The 18,773-nt window shown below is 35.8% G+C and overlaps 1 protein-coding gene across 1 annotated transcript in view; it reads right to left on the reverse strand.

Annotated features, from left to right (window-relative positions):
- Window positions 1-15,202: 15,202 nt before the first annotated feature.
- The window catches only part of LOC149805047 (uncharacterized), a 357,351-nt gene continuing 353,780 nt past the window's right edge, over window positions 15,203-18,773 (reverse strand). The window contains exon 90 of the mRNA XM_089946893.1: window positions 15,203-16,398. Coding sequence (XP_089803019.1) covers window positions 16,267-16,398 — 132 coding nt within the window. The 3' untranslated portion in view covers window positions 15,203-16,266. The remainder of the gene's footprint in view (window positions 16,399-18,773) is intronic.

The following is an 18,773-nucleotide window of genomic DNA, read 5'->3' on the forward strand; positions in this document are numbered from 1 at the left end:
CGGTGTACTTTGTTTATTTTTTCCTCATAGAGCAACATTAATTTCAGGATAAATTACAGTATATTGAGATCATCAAAAACATTATTCCACATGGTCTCCGTTCGCTTAACATGTTTTTTTAATACAAAAGATCGACACTCTTTTCAAGAAAAATTGTCGATGGAACAAATGATAGATAGATAGATTTGATTGTGGTAGAAGTAAAATGAAAAAAATCACATGGGTTAATCATTACCAATGTGAAATTAATGGGTCTATAAATTTAAAACAATGTGAATTTGAACACAATAATACTTGCCGTTTGTGACACGCTTGACACAAATGTGCTGTCGGGCATTTCTGCGCACTTAAGGTCACTTCAATCTCCAATATTGATGCAAAACACATACCGAATTTGACCGATTGACAAAAATAAAATACAGCAATGCTTACCATTTAAAAAGAGGCAATTGTCACCAGAATATTTTGTTCAAAATAATATTAATTTTGGACAGAGGGGATACCACCCCTGTGTTTTCCTGACTCGCGATATGTCGGCCTATTATGCACACAGCATTGAAAAGATGTAATGTTTATCCATCGGGCTATAGAAATGAAATACATTACTTTGGACTGGTTCTGTCAGCAGTTCAGTCGAGCAATTAGGTCAGGTTTATAGCTAGTTTTACAAATTTCAAGATAAAAATGCCAATAAATGGCAAGAGATATTAAGCAAACTAAACCAATCTTGTAAAAAAAGTTAGTAAAGTTCAACATGTTATAAAAATAAGCTATTATGTGGAAGAGAAACAACAAAGAATAGGATGTAATGCGTTTACAACATCTTATTGATGGTGAAAAAATTACTAAAGAATTTAGAAACAGACTATATGCCGGGGAATTTCTTGAGAATTTATGTTCTAACGGCAAGTTGACGCGTTGGGTAGCAGATGATTTTGTACGTGCGGGACAACTTCTAGCAAAATGCAGATGTGGATTAAAATGCAGTATTGTTTTAAGGTATACATTTCCATCTTTTATATAATGTATTTATTTGTATGATTCTAAAAGATACATAGTAAATCGGATTTTCTGGGTTACCAGTTCAAGAAGGTCATGGAGTGGGTCTTCATGTTGACATTTAAAAATAAAATTTTCATATGCATTTCGAGTTGAAATGCGGGAAATTTTGTACACTTTATGAATATCACTTTCCTTAATTAAAGTACGATCATTCTTTCTTGATACAAAATGGATTTTTGAACAAAAATAACATGTGATTCAATGTTTACAGAAATAACGAATTGTTGTGCAGAATTACCCGACACACAGAATTTGCCAACATGGTGGTAACTTCACATTTTGAAAAAAAAAAATCAGTTAATTTTTTGTGTGTTACTCTTTGATCCAAGAAAAATCCCACAGATTTCTCAACTGTATGATCTTTACATAGTCAACATTTTGTGTCTCCAGCCACCGTATAAAAATGTGAAACCATTTTCGATTGGTCAAATAAAATGAATTTTGATAACGGTAATGACCACAAGAACTTAAGCTCAGATTTGCATGCCTTTTAATTTTTTTTTTATATCTCCCTTGCTTGATTTGATACAAAAGACATATTGAAAGTGATAAAACAACACAGGTCTCTTTTAATTGATTTTTTAATGCAACAAATACTTCCCCAAACTGTTGATCAAAACAAAGCCAGCATGTAATTAGGTTCTCACAGAAGTACTCATGGGTTTCGATGTGGCGGTCGATTTACTCTTTTCATGTTTTCATAGAACAGAATATGTTGCGATTATGTTTACACTGAAATGGAATTAAAGGATTAGAACTTGACTTTCACATAGCAAGACATTTAATTGGTGTTTATTTCATTCTCTGTTGTCACCTGTTAGCATTTGCCAGAAGTTTTCATTGATCTCTTATTCACCAGACTGTTTATTTACAGTGTATTGACAACTATTTATCATTAAAAAAACTTACATAATATATGATATCTTTTTTAGAACTTGCAGAGTTCACAATATGGATTCTATCTTTACGGGCATTAATCACCATTTTCGATGATAAAACGAGTGATGTATCAAGGTTTAATTTACCAATTCTTATCATAATTTTTTCATGTTCAGCATATTTGTAAGATATTTAAAATATATTTTCTTTAGAAAAAATTGAGAGCCACGCCAGACACCGCGTTATACGTGGGATCGCGAGTTCTCCAGGTGTGAGTTATCAAGGGAGTGGTGTACTATATTTTTTATCCAGTTTCAGTAAATCTTGTAAAATAGGTTTATATCATCAATGCCTTGGATGAGTTCGCTTTTAAGTATGAGAATATGCATATTATTTCAGCCTTTATCTTTGGAAATAAGTTTTATCAGACTTATGTAAAATAGGTAAAATCAGCATGGTAAAGATGATAAACTGTTACGTTATGTTAAACAGGTGAGTAATATCAGTCCAACTTGGGTATTTTGTAATTCATATTCAACTATAATTTAAAAATATTTTGTATTTACAGTTTTTGTTGTAAAAGTATAAATTTATCTGAAATACAAAGTGAATAGACTTGAAACTTGTCCTTTCTGTTTTCTTGTTATATTTCTTGTCTTTCAGTGTTAATGGAAACAAATATTAAACAAAATTCAGCATTCTTTATTTGGTTTATTGATCTTCAGTAATAATTGGATAGCCAAATTTTAGAATTAAATAACAAATATGACAGATTCTGGAATTATTTAGTTCTGTCCCAAGTTAGTATCATGATGAAATATTATTCATTATTAGACTTTACTCTAAATGAGTTTTGAAATTTTGAATAAATAGTGAGCATGAAATACCTTTTAACTGTTCTATTTCATCAGTAATAGTTCCATCTTAAGGCGGTATTCAGTAAACTAAAGTTTTAATAATGCGCATTTAAAAATTTCCTCTTGCATGCTACTTAAGAATTTCTAATAAATTTTAAAATTCATAAATGCTTATTAAATAAAATTTTAAACTCATTTAACTCGAATATTTCTTACGACAGGTAAGTATTGCATAATTAAAATTAGTTTTACCCAAAAAAAACTAACTTTTAATCACAGCAGTACCTGTCACTATTGCTTAGCTGAATTGTCAGTAAGGTGGGTAGGCTGATTTCAAACTGATAAAAAACAGAGAAATTAAATGTATTCACCACAGAGGGAGAGGTACACTTCTAAAGAATGTTCATGTCTCTCTGAATAACATGCCATAACAATGGGACCCAGAGAAACAATGCCTGTGCTCTGTTGTGTCTAATAAGCAGAGGTAAAAGGAGGAAAGGGATTAAGGAAGTGACAAAAAATGCTTTCATAATATCCTGCAGAGAGGAATGATTAAAGTAGGCCCATGAGGTAGCAATGGCTCAAACCTCATTGGCTTTAAGTTTCATAAAGGTGAGGTCTCAGTTGGTGAGAGACTCAAAGGCTCATTTAATTGTAAAGACAATCCACCAGAAGATGGTGGCAGCTGAAATATCTATGGAGCCCTAAATAGGGAGAAAGAAACTTTTCCTACCTTTTCTTTTTGAATTGGAGACATTAAGATAGAAGCCAAGAGCATGCACGGGGCATGAAAGTGTATCTTGATCATCCCTTGCACATAACTGAGACTGGAATCTCTATGGGTAAGGGGATATGACAGACCAAGTCAATGGACAAGGTATGAATTTCACTTCTTTGTCTCACTGAGGCAAGGGTGAGAAGGAACACAGTTTTGAGTGTGAGATCCATAAAGAAGCTTCACTCAATGGTTCATAAGGTGCTTTGGTTAATGACCAAAGAACACAGGATTGATTCCATCTGGGCACAAGAGAGTGAGAGACAGGTCTCTGAAACTTTATAAGATTGGCAAGAAAGATCTGAACTGATGTCTGTGCCATGTGAGAATTTAAATGTGTTGGAGATGGCAGCTCAATAGCCTTTGATATTGGATACTGAACTCTTTTGGTCTCAGAGGAACAGAAGGAAATCAGCAATGGAAGTTGCAGAAGGGCAGATAGGATCAACATGTTTGCTACTGCACCAATCACAGTAGAGTCTCCACCTGGCATCATCAACTTTGGATGTGGAAGCTCTCCTGGCTTGAATGATGCAACTGGTGACTCTGTCTGAAAACTTGTTCTGGCAGAGAGATTGTTTGAGATGAGCCAGATGTGAAGGTGGAGAATCTCTGGGCTGTTGTGGAGAAGGGATCCCTGGTGTTGTGACAGGAGAACCTGTGTGGTAGAGACATGGATCAATCTATCAAGAGGTCTATGAGATTGATGAACCGTGGTTGTTGGGGCCACAGAGGGGCAATGAGAATGATCTGAGCAGTGCAAGTTCTGACTCATTGCAGAACTTATGGTAGCAGTCAGAAAGGTGTGAAGGCATAAGCGATAGGCAATCCCAGAAGCTGCCCAGAAGAAAAGGTTTCAGACCTCCTTGATGTTGTAGGTAGGCTACAACAGATGTGTTGTCTGAGGAGACCATGACACATCAGCCCCTTATTAGGTCAATGTACCCTTGCAATGCTAGAAATACTGCTTTCATTTCTAGGTTGTTAATGTGGAGGGACAATTCAGGTGAGTCCAGGAACCATGGAGAATTATATTTTCCTGTTCTAAATGGGTTCCACAGCCTGAATCTGATGCACCTGCAAACAGATGGGAATGGGGATTGGGTGCATGCATGTGGACCCCCATCAGGAATCTGTCTTGATTATAATTATAATAACAATAATAATAATAATAATAATAATAATAATAATAATAATGACCTTATTTAAATAGGGTAACACAATTAGCTAAGAACTAATCTACCTTGCGGCCCATATGCAAAGGAATTTATTTATTTTAGCTGCATCTCAGAAGCCACTGGATATAATGGGTTTGGAAGAAGGAAATAGAGTGGGCATTTCTAATCTCAACTGGAATACTATTCCAGAGCAGAGTTCTAGAGTATTGGAAACTTTTTTTTATAAAAATAACTCCTTATTTGGTTAGGGAATTTTATACTGTTTGGTAGACATGGATCACAGGTGGGGAGTATTACCAGGTAGCCTGTACTAGAATAGTGATTGTAAATATTCAGGGGCACTATTATGGGATATCCTGTACATTAATTTGGCTTTTCTCAGACAGATTTGGTCTTTAATAGGTAATATTTTTAACCTACCAGCTAAATTTTCCTTGCTTTCTTTCTGGATTGATATTAGCCCAAATGCTCTTTTTTGAAGATGTGCCAGCTTTGCTATGTTTTTATCATTTGAATTACCCCATACTGTACTACAGTAGTCCAAATAGGGTTGTATGTAACTGTTATAAAATTGTTTTCTGTGCCTTTCAGGGAGAAAATGTTTTATCCTACTGAAAAGCCATAAACTTGAATTGACTTTTTTATTGATATATTTGATATGTTCAGTCCATGATAGGTTATTATCTACTAGAACACCAAGTAGTCTATCATGACAGACCATTTGCAAATTTGTATCCTTCCATGTCAGACATAGTTCATCACTATCAAGATTTGTCCTTTTCTGCTGTGTTTAGATAAGTAATATTTTAGTTTTACCAGTATTTACCATCATGCCATTGCATGTGCACCAGTTTTCCAGTTTGTTTAGGGCATTCTATAAAGAAATTTTGAGTTCATCCTTTATGTTTTGGATGTCTGACAAAGTTGTGTCATCTGCACAGAGATGTGTAGATGATATTGGATCTCTTAGTAAAAGTGGTAGGTCATTAATAAATAAAATAAATAGTAATGGACCTAGAATTGAACCTTATTGTACTCCATATCTAATTGTTCCAGGTTCAGACAGAACATTATTTATGTAAACATATTGTGTTCTCTCACTCAAGTAAGAAGTAAACCATCTGACTGTTATTTCATCACACTGGTAGATTTTCAGTTTCTTCAAAGGATTTCATGATCCACCATGTCAAAAGCTTTCCTGAAATCTACCAATACAGATCCTATTATTCTACATTGGTCAAGTGTTTGAAGCCATTTACCAGTTAAGGAGATAAAGGCAGTCTCACATGAATGTTTATGTCTAAAGCTTGATTAATTAGGGTGTAACAGCAATTGTTTGATTAAATATGACATGAATGAGTCATGGACATGTTTTTCAATCAATTTGACAAATTTGGTAGTATTGAGATTGGTCGGTAGTTATCAGCGTCATCCTTAGAACCAGATTTGTGAATAGGAGTTACTTTTGCAGTTTTCCATATTTTGGGGAGAGATGAGGTTGCAATACTTAAATTAATTATGAATGTTATGCTATCTACAATAGCAGAGACAGAAAACTTAATGAGTCATGGACTAATCTGATCAAGTCATGTAGCTTTCTTGGTATCAAGTTAACTGAGATTTTTTAACAAAGTTTTTTGATACTGGTGGGATAGAGAAACATACCTCCTTAGAGATTTTGCTGCTGCAGAACTTTTTCAGTTTATTAAAGTTGTTTTCTATCATTGGTTCTTTTAACTTTGTGGTAATGTTGGTGAAAAAATCATTGAAAACATTTGCAATGTCAGTGTCATCAGTGACTATGGTGTCATTTACCAGAAGTGAGTGAATTTTATTTTTCTGATCTTTTTGTGTTCCTCCAGTGAGTTCATTGAAGACTTTCCAAATGGAGTTTGTGTTGGTCTTTTTGTTATTTTTTTAGCTTTTTAATCATACTTGTTATTTTATTTCTCCATACTTTATATTGTGCATGGTTTCCCATAGCCTTGAATTGGTCTCGTGTTTTCATAGCATTTAGGATTTCAGTACTAAGCCAATTAGGTTGAATTTCAGTCTTTATTCGATGTACTTTCAGTGGTGGATGCTTAGAGACTACATTCATGAATAAGTCAGTCCACACCCTCAGAGCTTCATCTATGTCATCCAAATTTTGGATCATATTCCATGCCACTTTATATAGGTCATAGGTCATTGAGAAATTGTTCTTCATGAAATTTTTTTAACAATCTGTAAGTGATCGTTTTGTGTGTATTTTACTTATTTTTCTTGCATTTAACCTTTCTTGTCAAAAAAGTAGGATAGTGGTCACTAAGACCAACATTCGGTACATTAACACAAGCCACATTGTCTGGTAAGTTGGTATAAATGTGATGAATAAGAGTGCTTGATTTTTCTGTTACCCTTGTAGGCTCATTTACCAGCTGGTCTAGGCCTAATGATTCAATAAATTCCATTCAGTTGTTCCTTATTTGAGTATTGAGAAGGTCCTTATTTATATCTCTGAGTATATATCTTTCTTTCTCCTGTGCTAGAACACTTTTCCATTTGTTTCAAAAAGTTAGCATTCCTAATTGCTTTGGAGGAAGGTGGCCTATAAATGAAACCAACTAGGAATGCTTTTGCATTATTTTGAAAAATTTCCACCCAGATACTCTCAATTTAATGTGACTCCAAGTCAAGTCGCCTTTTTGCATTTACATCTTCCCTAATGTATACAACAAGACCTCCCCCTGCTGTCACTCTGTCCCTGTGTAATGGTTTATTGCAGCCTTGACAGTGAAATAGATCATCATTGTGGTTAGCATTTAATTTGGTTTCAGTGAGTCCTAAAACATGTATATTATTTCCTTGGAAAACAACATTAACTTATTCTGGTCTATTTTTCCCACTATACCATGTACATGTTAAAACCTGTATTTAGTTTCATAACAATTATATGTATGTCATCATGCAATGGGGTACTCATTGAGATTGTCTCCATACTACTTTTATCATTCTGACATCCTATTTCTATATTTAAATGTTCATATATATTAGCATCTTGAAAGTCACATACAGACCCTGAAAATCTGTTAACTTTTGTATTTTACAATAGTGTCCATTGAACAGTCATAGTCAAGAGCCTCACATGGTACATTTTGATTTGGTGTAAATGAAGCATTGGCATTCTCCTCTTTGCCAGCTTCCTAATGTGTTTAAATACATTAATGGACAAAGTCTTTGTTTGTGTCCATATTTATGGCATCTGAAGCACTCATTCTGTTTGCCATGATGGCATACCTGTGTCATGCACCCAGTTTCTCCACAGTAGAGACAGTATTCTTCATTATATATTCATCCACCAAAGGGGTTGATAGAGAATCTCTGTGAAGTTTCCACCTTCCCAGAAGAAGGAAATGTAGAGGACGCATGTGAAAACATTCTAAAAGAAACCCATTCGACAGGTGTTCAAGGTTCCGAGTAGGGACAAATAAAGGTGAGCAGATACAACGGTTTTTGCTCATAGCATCTCTAGGACAGCCAGGATTCAACCTACCTGATTAAGAGAAACCCGGACCAAGTTTTGGTTCATGAGGAAGTTCAACCCCATGTAAACAATGTCCTGTGATGGAATGAGTTCCAACTTCTCGAGGTTGGGTAGGAGACCCAATTGAGTTATGGTGGAACAAGAGTGGAACAGGTCCTGATGAAAGGACTGAACATGAAATTGGTGAATCAGCCAGTGATCAAAATACTGAAGAATCAGTGTTCCCTGTATTCAAAGGTAGGTTGCTACTACTCCCATAACCTGGGTGAAGACACTGGGTGCAGAAGAGATTCTAAATGGCAGAACCCAAAATTGAAAAACTTCCTGGTCTAAGATATTGTGGTGCAGAGGAAAAATGGGGATGTGTAAGTAGGCATCCTGAAATAGAAGGAGACTACCCAGTCAGATGGATGAAGAATGTTCTGGATTGAGGAAGTTGTCTCCATCTTGAAGATTTCCTCCGACAGATACTGGTTGAAAAATTTGGCAGATGGTCCCTGAGGATGATTTGTTTGACCTCATTTCCTGGTCAATTGCGGTGGACTAGGAGTGGAGGTAAACAATCGATGTTGGTGATGGAGTAAGTCTTGAGAAGCCATGGTAAGAATGAGGCCCCAAAAGAAGGTCTCAGCTTCTTGAGGAGCAGCCCTGAAAAGGTCTTTACTGTGGTTAAGCAAGACCTTCTAGAAGTCCAATACAGCATCATGGCGAATGTGCAGAAATTCTGCCAATAATGCCATGGCAACAGATAGCACATGCCAGGATGTTTTGACCACAGCCTCCAGCACACGTAATGCAGCTGGATTCAGCGAGGCCTCTCTCAGCATATTAAAGGAAGTAGCTGAGAAAAGGTCAGCATGTGAGGCTATAGTTACAAGTAACCAGATTTTCTGTTCCATGGCGTCAATTGTTTTGATGGAAGGTGTGCCCAGGATCCCAAAGAAATACCCACTTTGGCCACATCAGTGTCCAAAGGATGTTTTATACCCCACTTCAGGGAATGTACCCAATAGCTTGAAGAAGAGATAAGGGGTCTCAGCGTAGAGTGAGGAACAGACCACCCTCTATGTTGTTGAGCAATATAATGGCCTTGAGAAAACCTCCCTGACATTTCCTCAGTTGTAGAAGAATGTGGAGAAGTAAGAGGTCTGGTTGAGGTGATACTCCAGTGATCTTTTCCAAACTGGAAAGGATCTTTCTGGACTGTGTGCCAGATGGTTTGGAGCATAAAAGTCAGGGGGTAACAAATGGTAAACCTTGTTTACCGCCTTATCAAAGGACCAGACCTCCTCTTCTTCTTTATCCACCTGAGATGAGGGAGCAGGCCTCAGAGAAAGTGTCATTGCCACAGCTTCTGTTTCAAACTCCTTGGAGTCAACGAGGATGGAGAGAGCATCATCATCCTCATGGTCAATTACACTCTGATTTGGAGAGTGGCTGGGTATCACTATGTCCCTTAATAGAGGGGCGTAGGAGAACTATGTTGCAACCCTACATGGAGGGGAGATGAGAACGTCTAACTACCCTCGATGATGTAACACCTGTAGCTTTTCAAAAGGAAACCACTTGGTGAGGTAATGGTGGGACATGAGATGCAGCATCACTTTGATTGGTCTGGCAAGGTCCAGTAGTCCATGGGGACATAACGGACCAAGGTTCCTGAGGCGGAAGGCCCCACATCCCATAAAGGTTCATAGGTATAATTGGGTTGGGGGGGACACCAAAATGGTCCCCATCCCTAGCCTCAATCCTGAGTATAGATTGTAAATCCTGCACAGGGTGGGCTGGTAGAGAGGGGAGAGGGATTAGCTCTGTCCTGTCCTCATACCATGAAGTTGATGAGTGATAGATGGAGAAGACCTCATCTTCACTCTGTGCATCATGGATGCGATGTGTTGTCTCCCTAACGGATGGGCCAACATGTTGCCAGGGGCACAGTATGTATTGTGGTGCTCAAACTCCTTGATGGGAGGGAACAACCTGCTATCGTGGTGCTAAACTTCTCTAAAGAGAGGGTGCAACCAATGGTTATGGTGCTCAACTTCCTTCAAGGAGGGTGAAACCCACTGTTGCAGTGCTCAACCTCCTTAGAGGGAGGGTGCAACACGCTATAGCAGTGCTCTACCTCCCTGATGGGAAGGCACAACCTGCAATCGTGGTGCTCTACCTAACTAACAGGAAGGCGCAACCCATGGTCACAGTGCTCTACCTCCCCAACAGGAAGAAGCAGCTCACTACGTGAAGTGGGAATGCTGCTAGGGACACGAGAACTTTCTGTCATCTCCCTACAGGGGGAAGTTGAATGGCTTCTTGAATTTTGAGACATTCCTTCTGGAAGGGCTTCAATAGCTGCTGAAGATGTTTGTCCTAACATGTGAGATTTGGAAGAAGAGCCAGAAGAATTGGACAAAGAAGAGGGAATGTTCTTCCGTTTTTTTCTTTGATAGGTACACCTTGAATCTACTAGATTCCAGGTGCTGGAAGACAACAAATCACAAATGGTGCAACAGTTTTTCTGAGTGCACGTGGAGCACTTGATGCAGTCTGTGTCTGCATCCCATGAGGTCTTTTTGTGGCCACAGAATGCTTTGTCTCATGTTTTGCTTTTTTTCTTCTTTATAATTAGTGGTATGGACCCTTGTTGTTGTGAAACTTAACTTACACATGAATAAACAAAGGATGGAAATTATCGTTGAAGTATTTCCTTATTTTTTGAAAGAAACAAGATTTTCCATTTCTGACGATTTGTTTATTGAGGTAACATGCAAATACATGAATGTCATTGTGAGCGTTGTACAAAGTTATAACTATTTTATCGAGTTGAAAATAAAATTGAAGGAAACGATGTCCTCAACATCAGAGTGGGACCTGTTATTGTTCCTAGAACATAGGGACTTACCAGTCAGTTAATATTTTTAAGTAAATGTGTCCACCACCACAAGTAGAACATGAGGTAGTTTCAGAATTCCCGCAAAGAATGAAGATCTAAGGGAGGAAACAAAAGGCTACAATACAGTTTTAGAAATGAATGGACAGTAGTAACACTGAGAATTATTAAACACTGTAGAGAGAGACAGCTAACTGCAGTATATGTTGTCCACAGGCATAATTTCTTGGTCATAATGGTCTTCAGAAGTCTATACAGTATGGCATCCGTGAAAAGAATGACATATAGGTACATCTACCTTCTGCGCATGACCATGTGACAGAGTGGTGTCCAAAAGGTCATACTGACTTTTTCTCCCCTCTGGAAGGATGTATTCACATGATACAAATGGTATGTTTTTGGCATGAAAATAGATTAGCAAATTAACAGCCACAGGATAAGTAATTGCTGCTATTAAAATCTTAATTGCTACATTGTCACACTCATTATTTGACTTGCATACTACTTTGTCGATTTGAGTAGCTGCTAGCATGGGTTTGGTGGCATTTGGACTGTGAACTTGGTTTGAGGTTGTGGTCAGGGTACAGACAGTATTTGTGGAAGTTTTTTCTCCACTTTAGCCATGCTACCATAGGATCTGGCAGTAGTTTTAAGATGTAATTGTGGCTTTCATGCATTTCCTGGCCTTGCAAATGTTAATGCTTATCACATGTTGAATCTTCTCTAGTTTCCATATAGTACAGTCCATAGAGTGTGAGTAATGTTCCGTCAGGCAGTTTGCACAAGAGATTTTCTCTAAGCTCCATCGTGACCCACCTAACTGCATCTGTTACATACTGGTTTCCTATTGCAGCCATCTTTGTGGTTGCCATATTTCTGGCAGTTGAAACAATGCAAAGGAAAAGGAACCAAAGTGTTGACAGGGACGTTAGAACACCTGGTATTCACTGATGCAGGCAAATTTATGCAGTTGTCATGCTTCTGGGAATTAACTTCTTGTTATGGCATATTCTATTTCATTGTAATTTTGAGATGTTCTGTGACCTGTTATTCTTAAGCATCTCAAGCCTCACTGAAGCCATCCAAATCTTTAGATCTAACAACACCTCTTGTGTTGAGAGATTTATGTGGATATATTTTATTAGGTATCTTCACAAACTGTTCTGAGTGAATTAGATATCAGAATGAACTTTAAGCTACATTCTACAAGTAGTTGCCCTGAAGTTTTATTTTACACCTCTTGGCTCTCCAGCCAAGTCCTGAAGTACTTTGGCTATCACTGTGACAATGGTTACAGCTTGGTTAATTTTTGGTTCTCATCATTAGCCTGCAAGGGGGAGCTAAGTGTTGAAACCATCTCTGATATTCTTCAGCAATAAAAAGATGTTTTAATTAGCTACTGTTTTGGACATACACTGTAATCGATGTCAGATTGGCACATTGATAAATTTTTCTATTTTGAAGGAGTAACAAAAACAAGATTTTCAAGGTGGCTGCCCATGGTGGTCATATTGGATATCTGATTGGCACCATTTCTAGTTAGGACCAAATAAACACCATATAAATTCTTTTGGTGGAAGCAAAATATTGATATGGCCAGTCATGTAGGAGAATTAGCAAGATTTTCAAGATGGCAATTGTGATGGCTATATTGGAAGTCAGATTGGCACCATTTTTAATTTTTGACCAACTAGACTTTTAGTGAAAACTCATGCTGATAAGAAGTACAGATATAAACATTTTAAAGATGGTCGCTACAGTAAATATTGAATGTCTTAACAGCACCATTTTCATTTAGGACCAACTAGACATAATAAGAAGTCATTTGAAATAAAACCATGTAGATATGACCAGAACAACATTTCCAGTTATGATCAACTATACATTACAATAAATCTTATGTTGAAAACCTCTTGGTAATATTATGTTTTGGTCAGGTTCAGTAGGGACAAGATTTTCAAGATGCCATATCATGACTATATTGGACATCAGATCAGCACCATTTGCATTTATCACTGACTATACATCATTAAAAGTCTTTCTGTTGAAACTCCATGCTGATACGAACATTTATTCAGAAGTACATGTAGTGATAAAAAAATTTTCAAGATGGCTGCTGTGGTGGCCATATTGGATGTCATATTGGCACCATTTTCATTTAAGACCAGCAGGACATGAAAAGAACTTTAATAAAACCCCGACATTGATATGACTTATGCATTCAGCAGAAGTATTAATAAAAAAATTAAAATAGCTGCCACATCATTTTTATTTAGTCAAAACTAGTCATCATAAATATTAAGTCTTCTGGTGAAAACTCCATGTAAATATGCATGCAGTGGTGGACATATTGGAAATCAGATTGGCACCATGTTCATTTAGGACCCACTAGACATCATGCAAAGGCTTTTAGTGAAAAGCCCAATTTGATATGACTATCATTCAGCTGGAGTAATAAGAAGATTTTCTGCAATGCTACTGTGGTGGCCCTAGTGGCTGTATGAAAATCACCATTTTCATTTATAATCACTAAATCATGGAAAGAATGTGTATAAAGTTTCATGGCAATCCTTCAAGTAGTTTAGGATAAGTAGTGATAACAAACTTGTGCTTACAGATAGATCCATGATGGACAACAGGTCATCCCAAAGCTTTTTTGGCCCATGAGTAGTAGAGCTAATAAAAACTGGCAAAAAAGATAAAAATATGTTTTCCATATGTTTGCTATCAAAGGCACAGCTTTGCTAGGGAGCCATGGTAGACAAAATTCTGAAAGAGCATGTCATAAGATACACACTTAACAAGTTAAATCAAAATTGGCTGAGATGTTCATTGCTAAGAAGAAGTAGCAATTACAAGTTTTCCAAATGTATGCTTTGGAAGCAACATAATTACTGGGGTGCCATCCACACAGAATTCTGATACAGTATAACATAAGAAATAATCCAATCAAGTTAGGTCAGATTTGGCTTTGCTGTCTTGGAGATGCTGAAAATAGGATGTTCATATGGTTGTAAAAGAAGCCACACCACAGCTTGGGGAGTAAATCTGATAAGAGAGTTTACTGATTCAGCTCTTCAAGAGAAGAACTGGAAAATAGGTTGCCTACCTTGTTACTAAGGAGGCCAAAAACTATTGCTAGACAGGCACACTGGACATAATTTTGATAGAGCATGACCAAACAAAACATTTCTACCAAATCTGAACAAAACGTCTAGAGAAGTCAAAATGGTTTCTCCATTCATTTTCTGAAGGAGCCACAACACTGGCAGGGGAACAACCCTGAACAACAATTTTGATCAGAGAATGTTGTAAGAAACATTCATCCCATGTCATTCTGGGGAAGCTGCAAAACAGCTTCCATATGGTCAATATGGAAGCCAGATCACTGCTAGGGGAACCACTCCAGATACCATTTTTTGATTTAGTATAGCATACCCCAAAGATCATGGCTACCAAGCTTGATTCAAAAGGGCTCAGTGGTTTTTAGGAAATAGAAAATATAAATGTAGATGGACTATGAACAACATATTGGATGTAGGACTATATCACAAAGTCACCTGGCCTTAGATCCTGGTGAGATACAAATCGAAGTTTACAATATTTCTGCTACATTAAGACCATAAGTACAGTGGGGGGCTAGCCTAGCCTATCAAATTGTTTCAAAACGTGGATGGATGTGCGATTTTCACAAAACATACAGAGATCCTCATTAAAATATTAGCCAAGATTTCATTAAGTGTTTGGTGGGATTCTCACTTGATAAATATAGATATTACTTGCCACAAATTATACCCAATTGTTAGCAACAAGAGATATCACTTTCAGATAAAGTGTCCCACAGAACTCAGTGTCTCACCTGTATTTGTGTATTGATGTGTTGCCCTTGTATCTAACTTATAAACACTTTAATATAAAACTTTGACATTGCTGATGGCAAACAAGGCTATTGACATCTGGAAAAGTGATGCCATGGTAACAAAGGTAATACAAACTGTACCTGAATCTTATTATTTTAAAAAATGTAACAACAAAAAGTTTTTGCAAGAGATTTATTAACAGATATATACTGAAAAAGTTAGCAGAATAATTGTGAAAAGAATAAAGTCAATCAACCTATGTTTACAAGAGTAATCTTTCTGATAAAATTGATAGTATTATAAAATTCTCTATGACAGAGAATGTTCCAGATTCTGCATAATGGTTGCTGAATCAAACCAACATCCACTTAAACTTTCTAAGCTCCTGATATTAGTTTTTGGAACAGATGACAAATTATTAAGAACTTGAATTTTCAGTATAGTCAAGCTTTAATTATTTTTACAGGTATATTTTTAGACAGTTGCAGGTTTCTGCTATCTTGACAAAATGTTACTTATTATATTTTTAACAAAATACTTTGAAAATCTAATTCAACAGAACTCTTTTATATGTATTAATGTACAGAAAGAAAGTAAATACAGCTTTATAGAAGAAGCCAAACAAGGACATTATATTATCAGTTACCTATTGACATTTAAATGGCAGAATGTATTTTCATCTTAGAAAGAGACCATACAAATTTTGATAAAAAGGTTTGTTAGTGGAATATTTAAAAAAAAAATACATTTAAATTAAATTAATGTTGTAACTATGTTTCCTGTAAGCAATAAGTATCAAATGTCAATAACTAAGATTTAAAATGAGTAATGACAGTGAAAACTGCCTCAGTCTATGCTAAATCTGATCACAACCTTCTTTTCACCATACCTTAAAAGGATGCTAGAAAGAGACTATTTGTGCATTTAAATGTTTAAATGAGTTATGTTTGAATCTGACTACGTAAGAAATGTAAAAAGCTAAAGTTTTAGATTAGGAAAAGCATACATTATGTTGTAATACATTTTAAACAAGGAACTTCTCATATAAAACTTTTAATATAATGGAATATTAACTACGAAAGAAATATACAATTTTTTTCTTTCTTTCATATAGAGAAAAAAGCAACAGATATTAACAAAATCACTCATGTACAAATTAGTAATTAAAAGAAATGTGAATAGTTCAATGTTCTCATCTTAGTACTTGGTCAGTACTGATACTGGGACTTGCTCCATAGCTTATCACTTATGCCTGGTAACAGTGATTTTCCTGTGTGAAGGCAATAATTTCCCTGGCAGCCACTGATTTGGTACTTTTCCAAAGTTTAGTGCCACCTCAGATTCTTCCATGCCATTTTGTATTTCAGTGTCATTCTAGATGAAAATATGAAGAAAACAAAACATGAGTATTTTATTCCTATCATATAAAATGTGATAATGAAATATATCTATTACACTGTAATCTGAAATAAAATGTAAGTAAAAATGTTTAAAAAATCCATAATGTGTGTACAATTCCCTTGACAATGTATCCCTCAAGAATGCTTCATTCTGGATCATGCTGGAACTAACTGGGAACATTTTTCAGTTATTTCTTTCATGAGTAAAATTTGATGAATTCCCGGAAGACTCTTATGTTGGAGGTGACTATGCAGGGAAGAAATAACCAATTATTAATTAAAAATTACATATAATGTCAAGACTTTCACACAGACAATATGAATAAACAGCATATTTTTTAGTAAATATCCAAAAAGAGAATATTTTTAAGCTTAGGTACATGTCTATTTCTGTACCTCATACCTAAATTATCAGTTTCCCAGCAGTAATAATCTTAATCACACATCATAAGCTGTGTATTCATATACAAGTATTGTTTACTAGTTTTTTTTATCTTCATTAAAATCATGGTTTTTCAGGATTTATCTTCATGCCATTTTCCTTACACAAGGAATCTAACTTAAGCAGATCCAGTGGTACATGTTTACAAACAACCTGCATAACAGTTGAATCCATGTATCATCATCACATGTGTGGCAGCATAAAGATTGTATATTACATCACTACTTTTGGTATGTGGATACATTTTAGTGTTACTGTAGATTTAGAATTTTAAAAAATCTTTTTTTTAAAAAAGTGACATTTATTTACAGAAAGAATGTCAATACTCATTTTTAAAAAATCATTATGTTAGTAAAATTCTGATGCTGTCATTTCTTTGCCAGGTATAGTGCAATTTGTTCATCCCTAAGCAAACCTCTGAAGGTAAATTCCAGATATTTTATGTTCACTATAAACTTTGGAACTTGCTTCTTCAAAATGAACCCTACTTTTCATGCACCTAGTACACCTTTTGCTTGTTACTTTTATTTTCATTGATCACATTTGTGAATGAATATGACAAACCACTGATTAAAGTTAGATACATAGATACATAAGACTAATTAACATGACATTACAGTGCAGGTCAGCTTTTAATTGATTGTAACAACACTTCTTCAGGTACGAGATCAAAGTACACTCAGTACCAAATTGCTTGCAGTCATTGCTGTACAGTTGATTGTCACTATTCACATCTGGATACAAGATTGCACATTGCATTTATGATGATTACATTGAAACTGAATTAACAAATAAACACAAATTTCACTTGACAAGACATTAAATTGGTATTTTTAAAGTACTGTCACCAGAGGGCATTACAGACATTACAATTGACTGATATTTTGCCATATACTGTTATTTACAGTATACAGAGAATTGTTTTCTTTTTTTAAGGAAAATTAAAAATATGACTTTTATTAAAAGTTACAAATTTGTTTAATTTTTTATTTCAATTTCTGGGTACTAACTACTGGGGTTTTTTTAATGATAAAAAGAGGGATACATTAAGGTATCATTTACCAATTTTGTCTCTCACAATTTTCATGTTCAGTAAACAAAGGCCATATTGTTCAGTATTTCCTAGAATAAAAAAATCCATGCCTGACCCAACATTTGAATATTAATGGGTTCTCAAATTTCAGGTTTTGCAAGGTTTTCAGCGCAGAAAGGGCAATCAAAAAGATAATGAAATTTGCTTTTTGAGAAGTTTCAATGGAGTTCAGAACTTGAAAATGGAGGCTTTATCTCATGCATGTGCTATCTATGGCTTCTGCAGGCTGGTTTTATTATCCACTTATTTACAATAAAGGGTGTGGCTTTAAATATTGCTTATCTGACCTGCACCCTGTAGAGGGTTGCACACACATTCTTTATCTAATAAGTGGCTTGAGAGGCTATCCTTGTCCCCATCTTTGAACCATCTGCAAATAGGGATGTATGACCATGATAGGATGCTCTGATTCATTAAAGTTACTCTGATGAAAGGATTTGTGGAAGACATTTTAAATTGGTAAAGATCAGATATATTTGTATGGGAGTTTTGATAACCAATGTGGGTGATTTGGAACACAAAATTTTGCAGTATTTCCAAACACGTCTGAAGACTCTTTCTGAATGAAGATGAATTTGTATCCAAAAAGATGGAATGAATTTTGGTTTCTGAACACACAAGATTGGGTGATTGGACATAAAAACTACATCATATGCAGGACTTGATGGATTAGAAGAGATTATGGTAACATACTGAAGAGTTAATTTTGTTAATCTGTGAAATAAAGTGATGGCTTGCTTCAACAAAGAGGCTTTTTGTAGTGATGTTCTAACTACACTGTAGTTAAGTCCAGGTTTCTGCTTGTGTATCATTG

This window comes from Sinohyriopsis cumingii, chromosome 2, assembly GCF_028554795.1.
Source record: "Sinohyriopsis cumingii isolate HCF-2022 chromosome 2, ASM2855479v2, whole genome shotgun sequence".
Lineage (NCBI taxonomy): Eukaryota > Metazoa > Mollusca > Bivalvia > Unionida > Unionidae > Sinohyriopsis > Sinohyriopsis cumingii.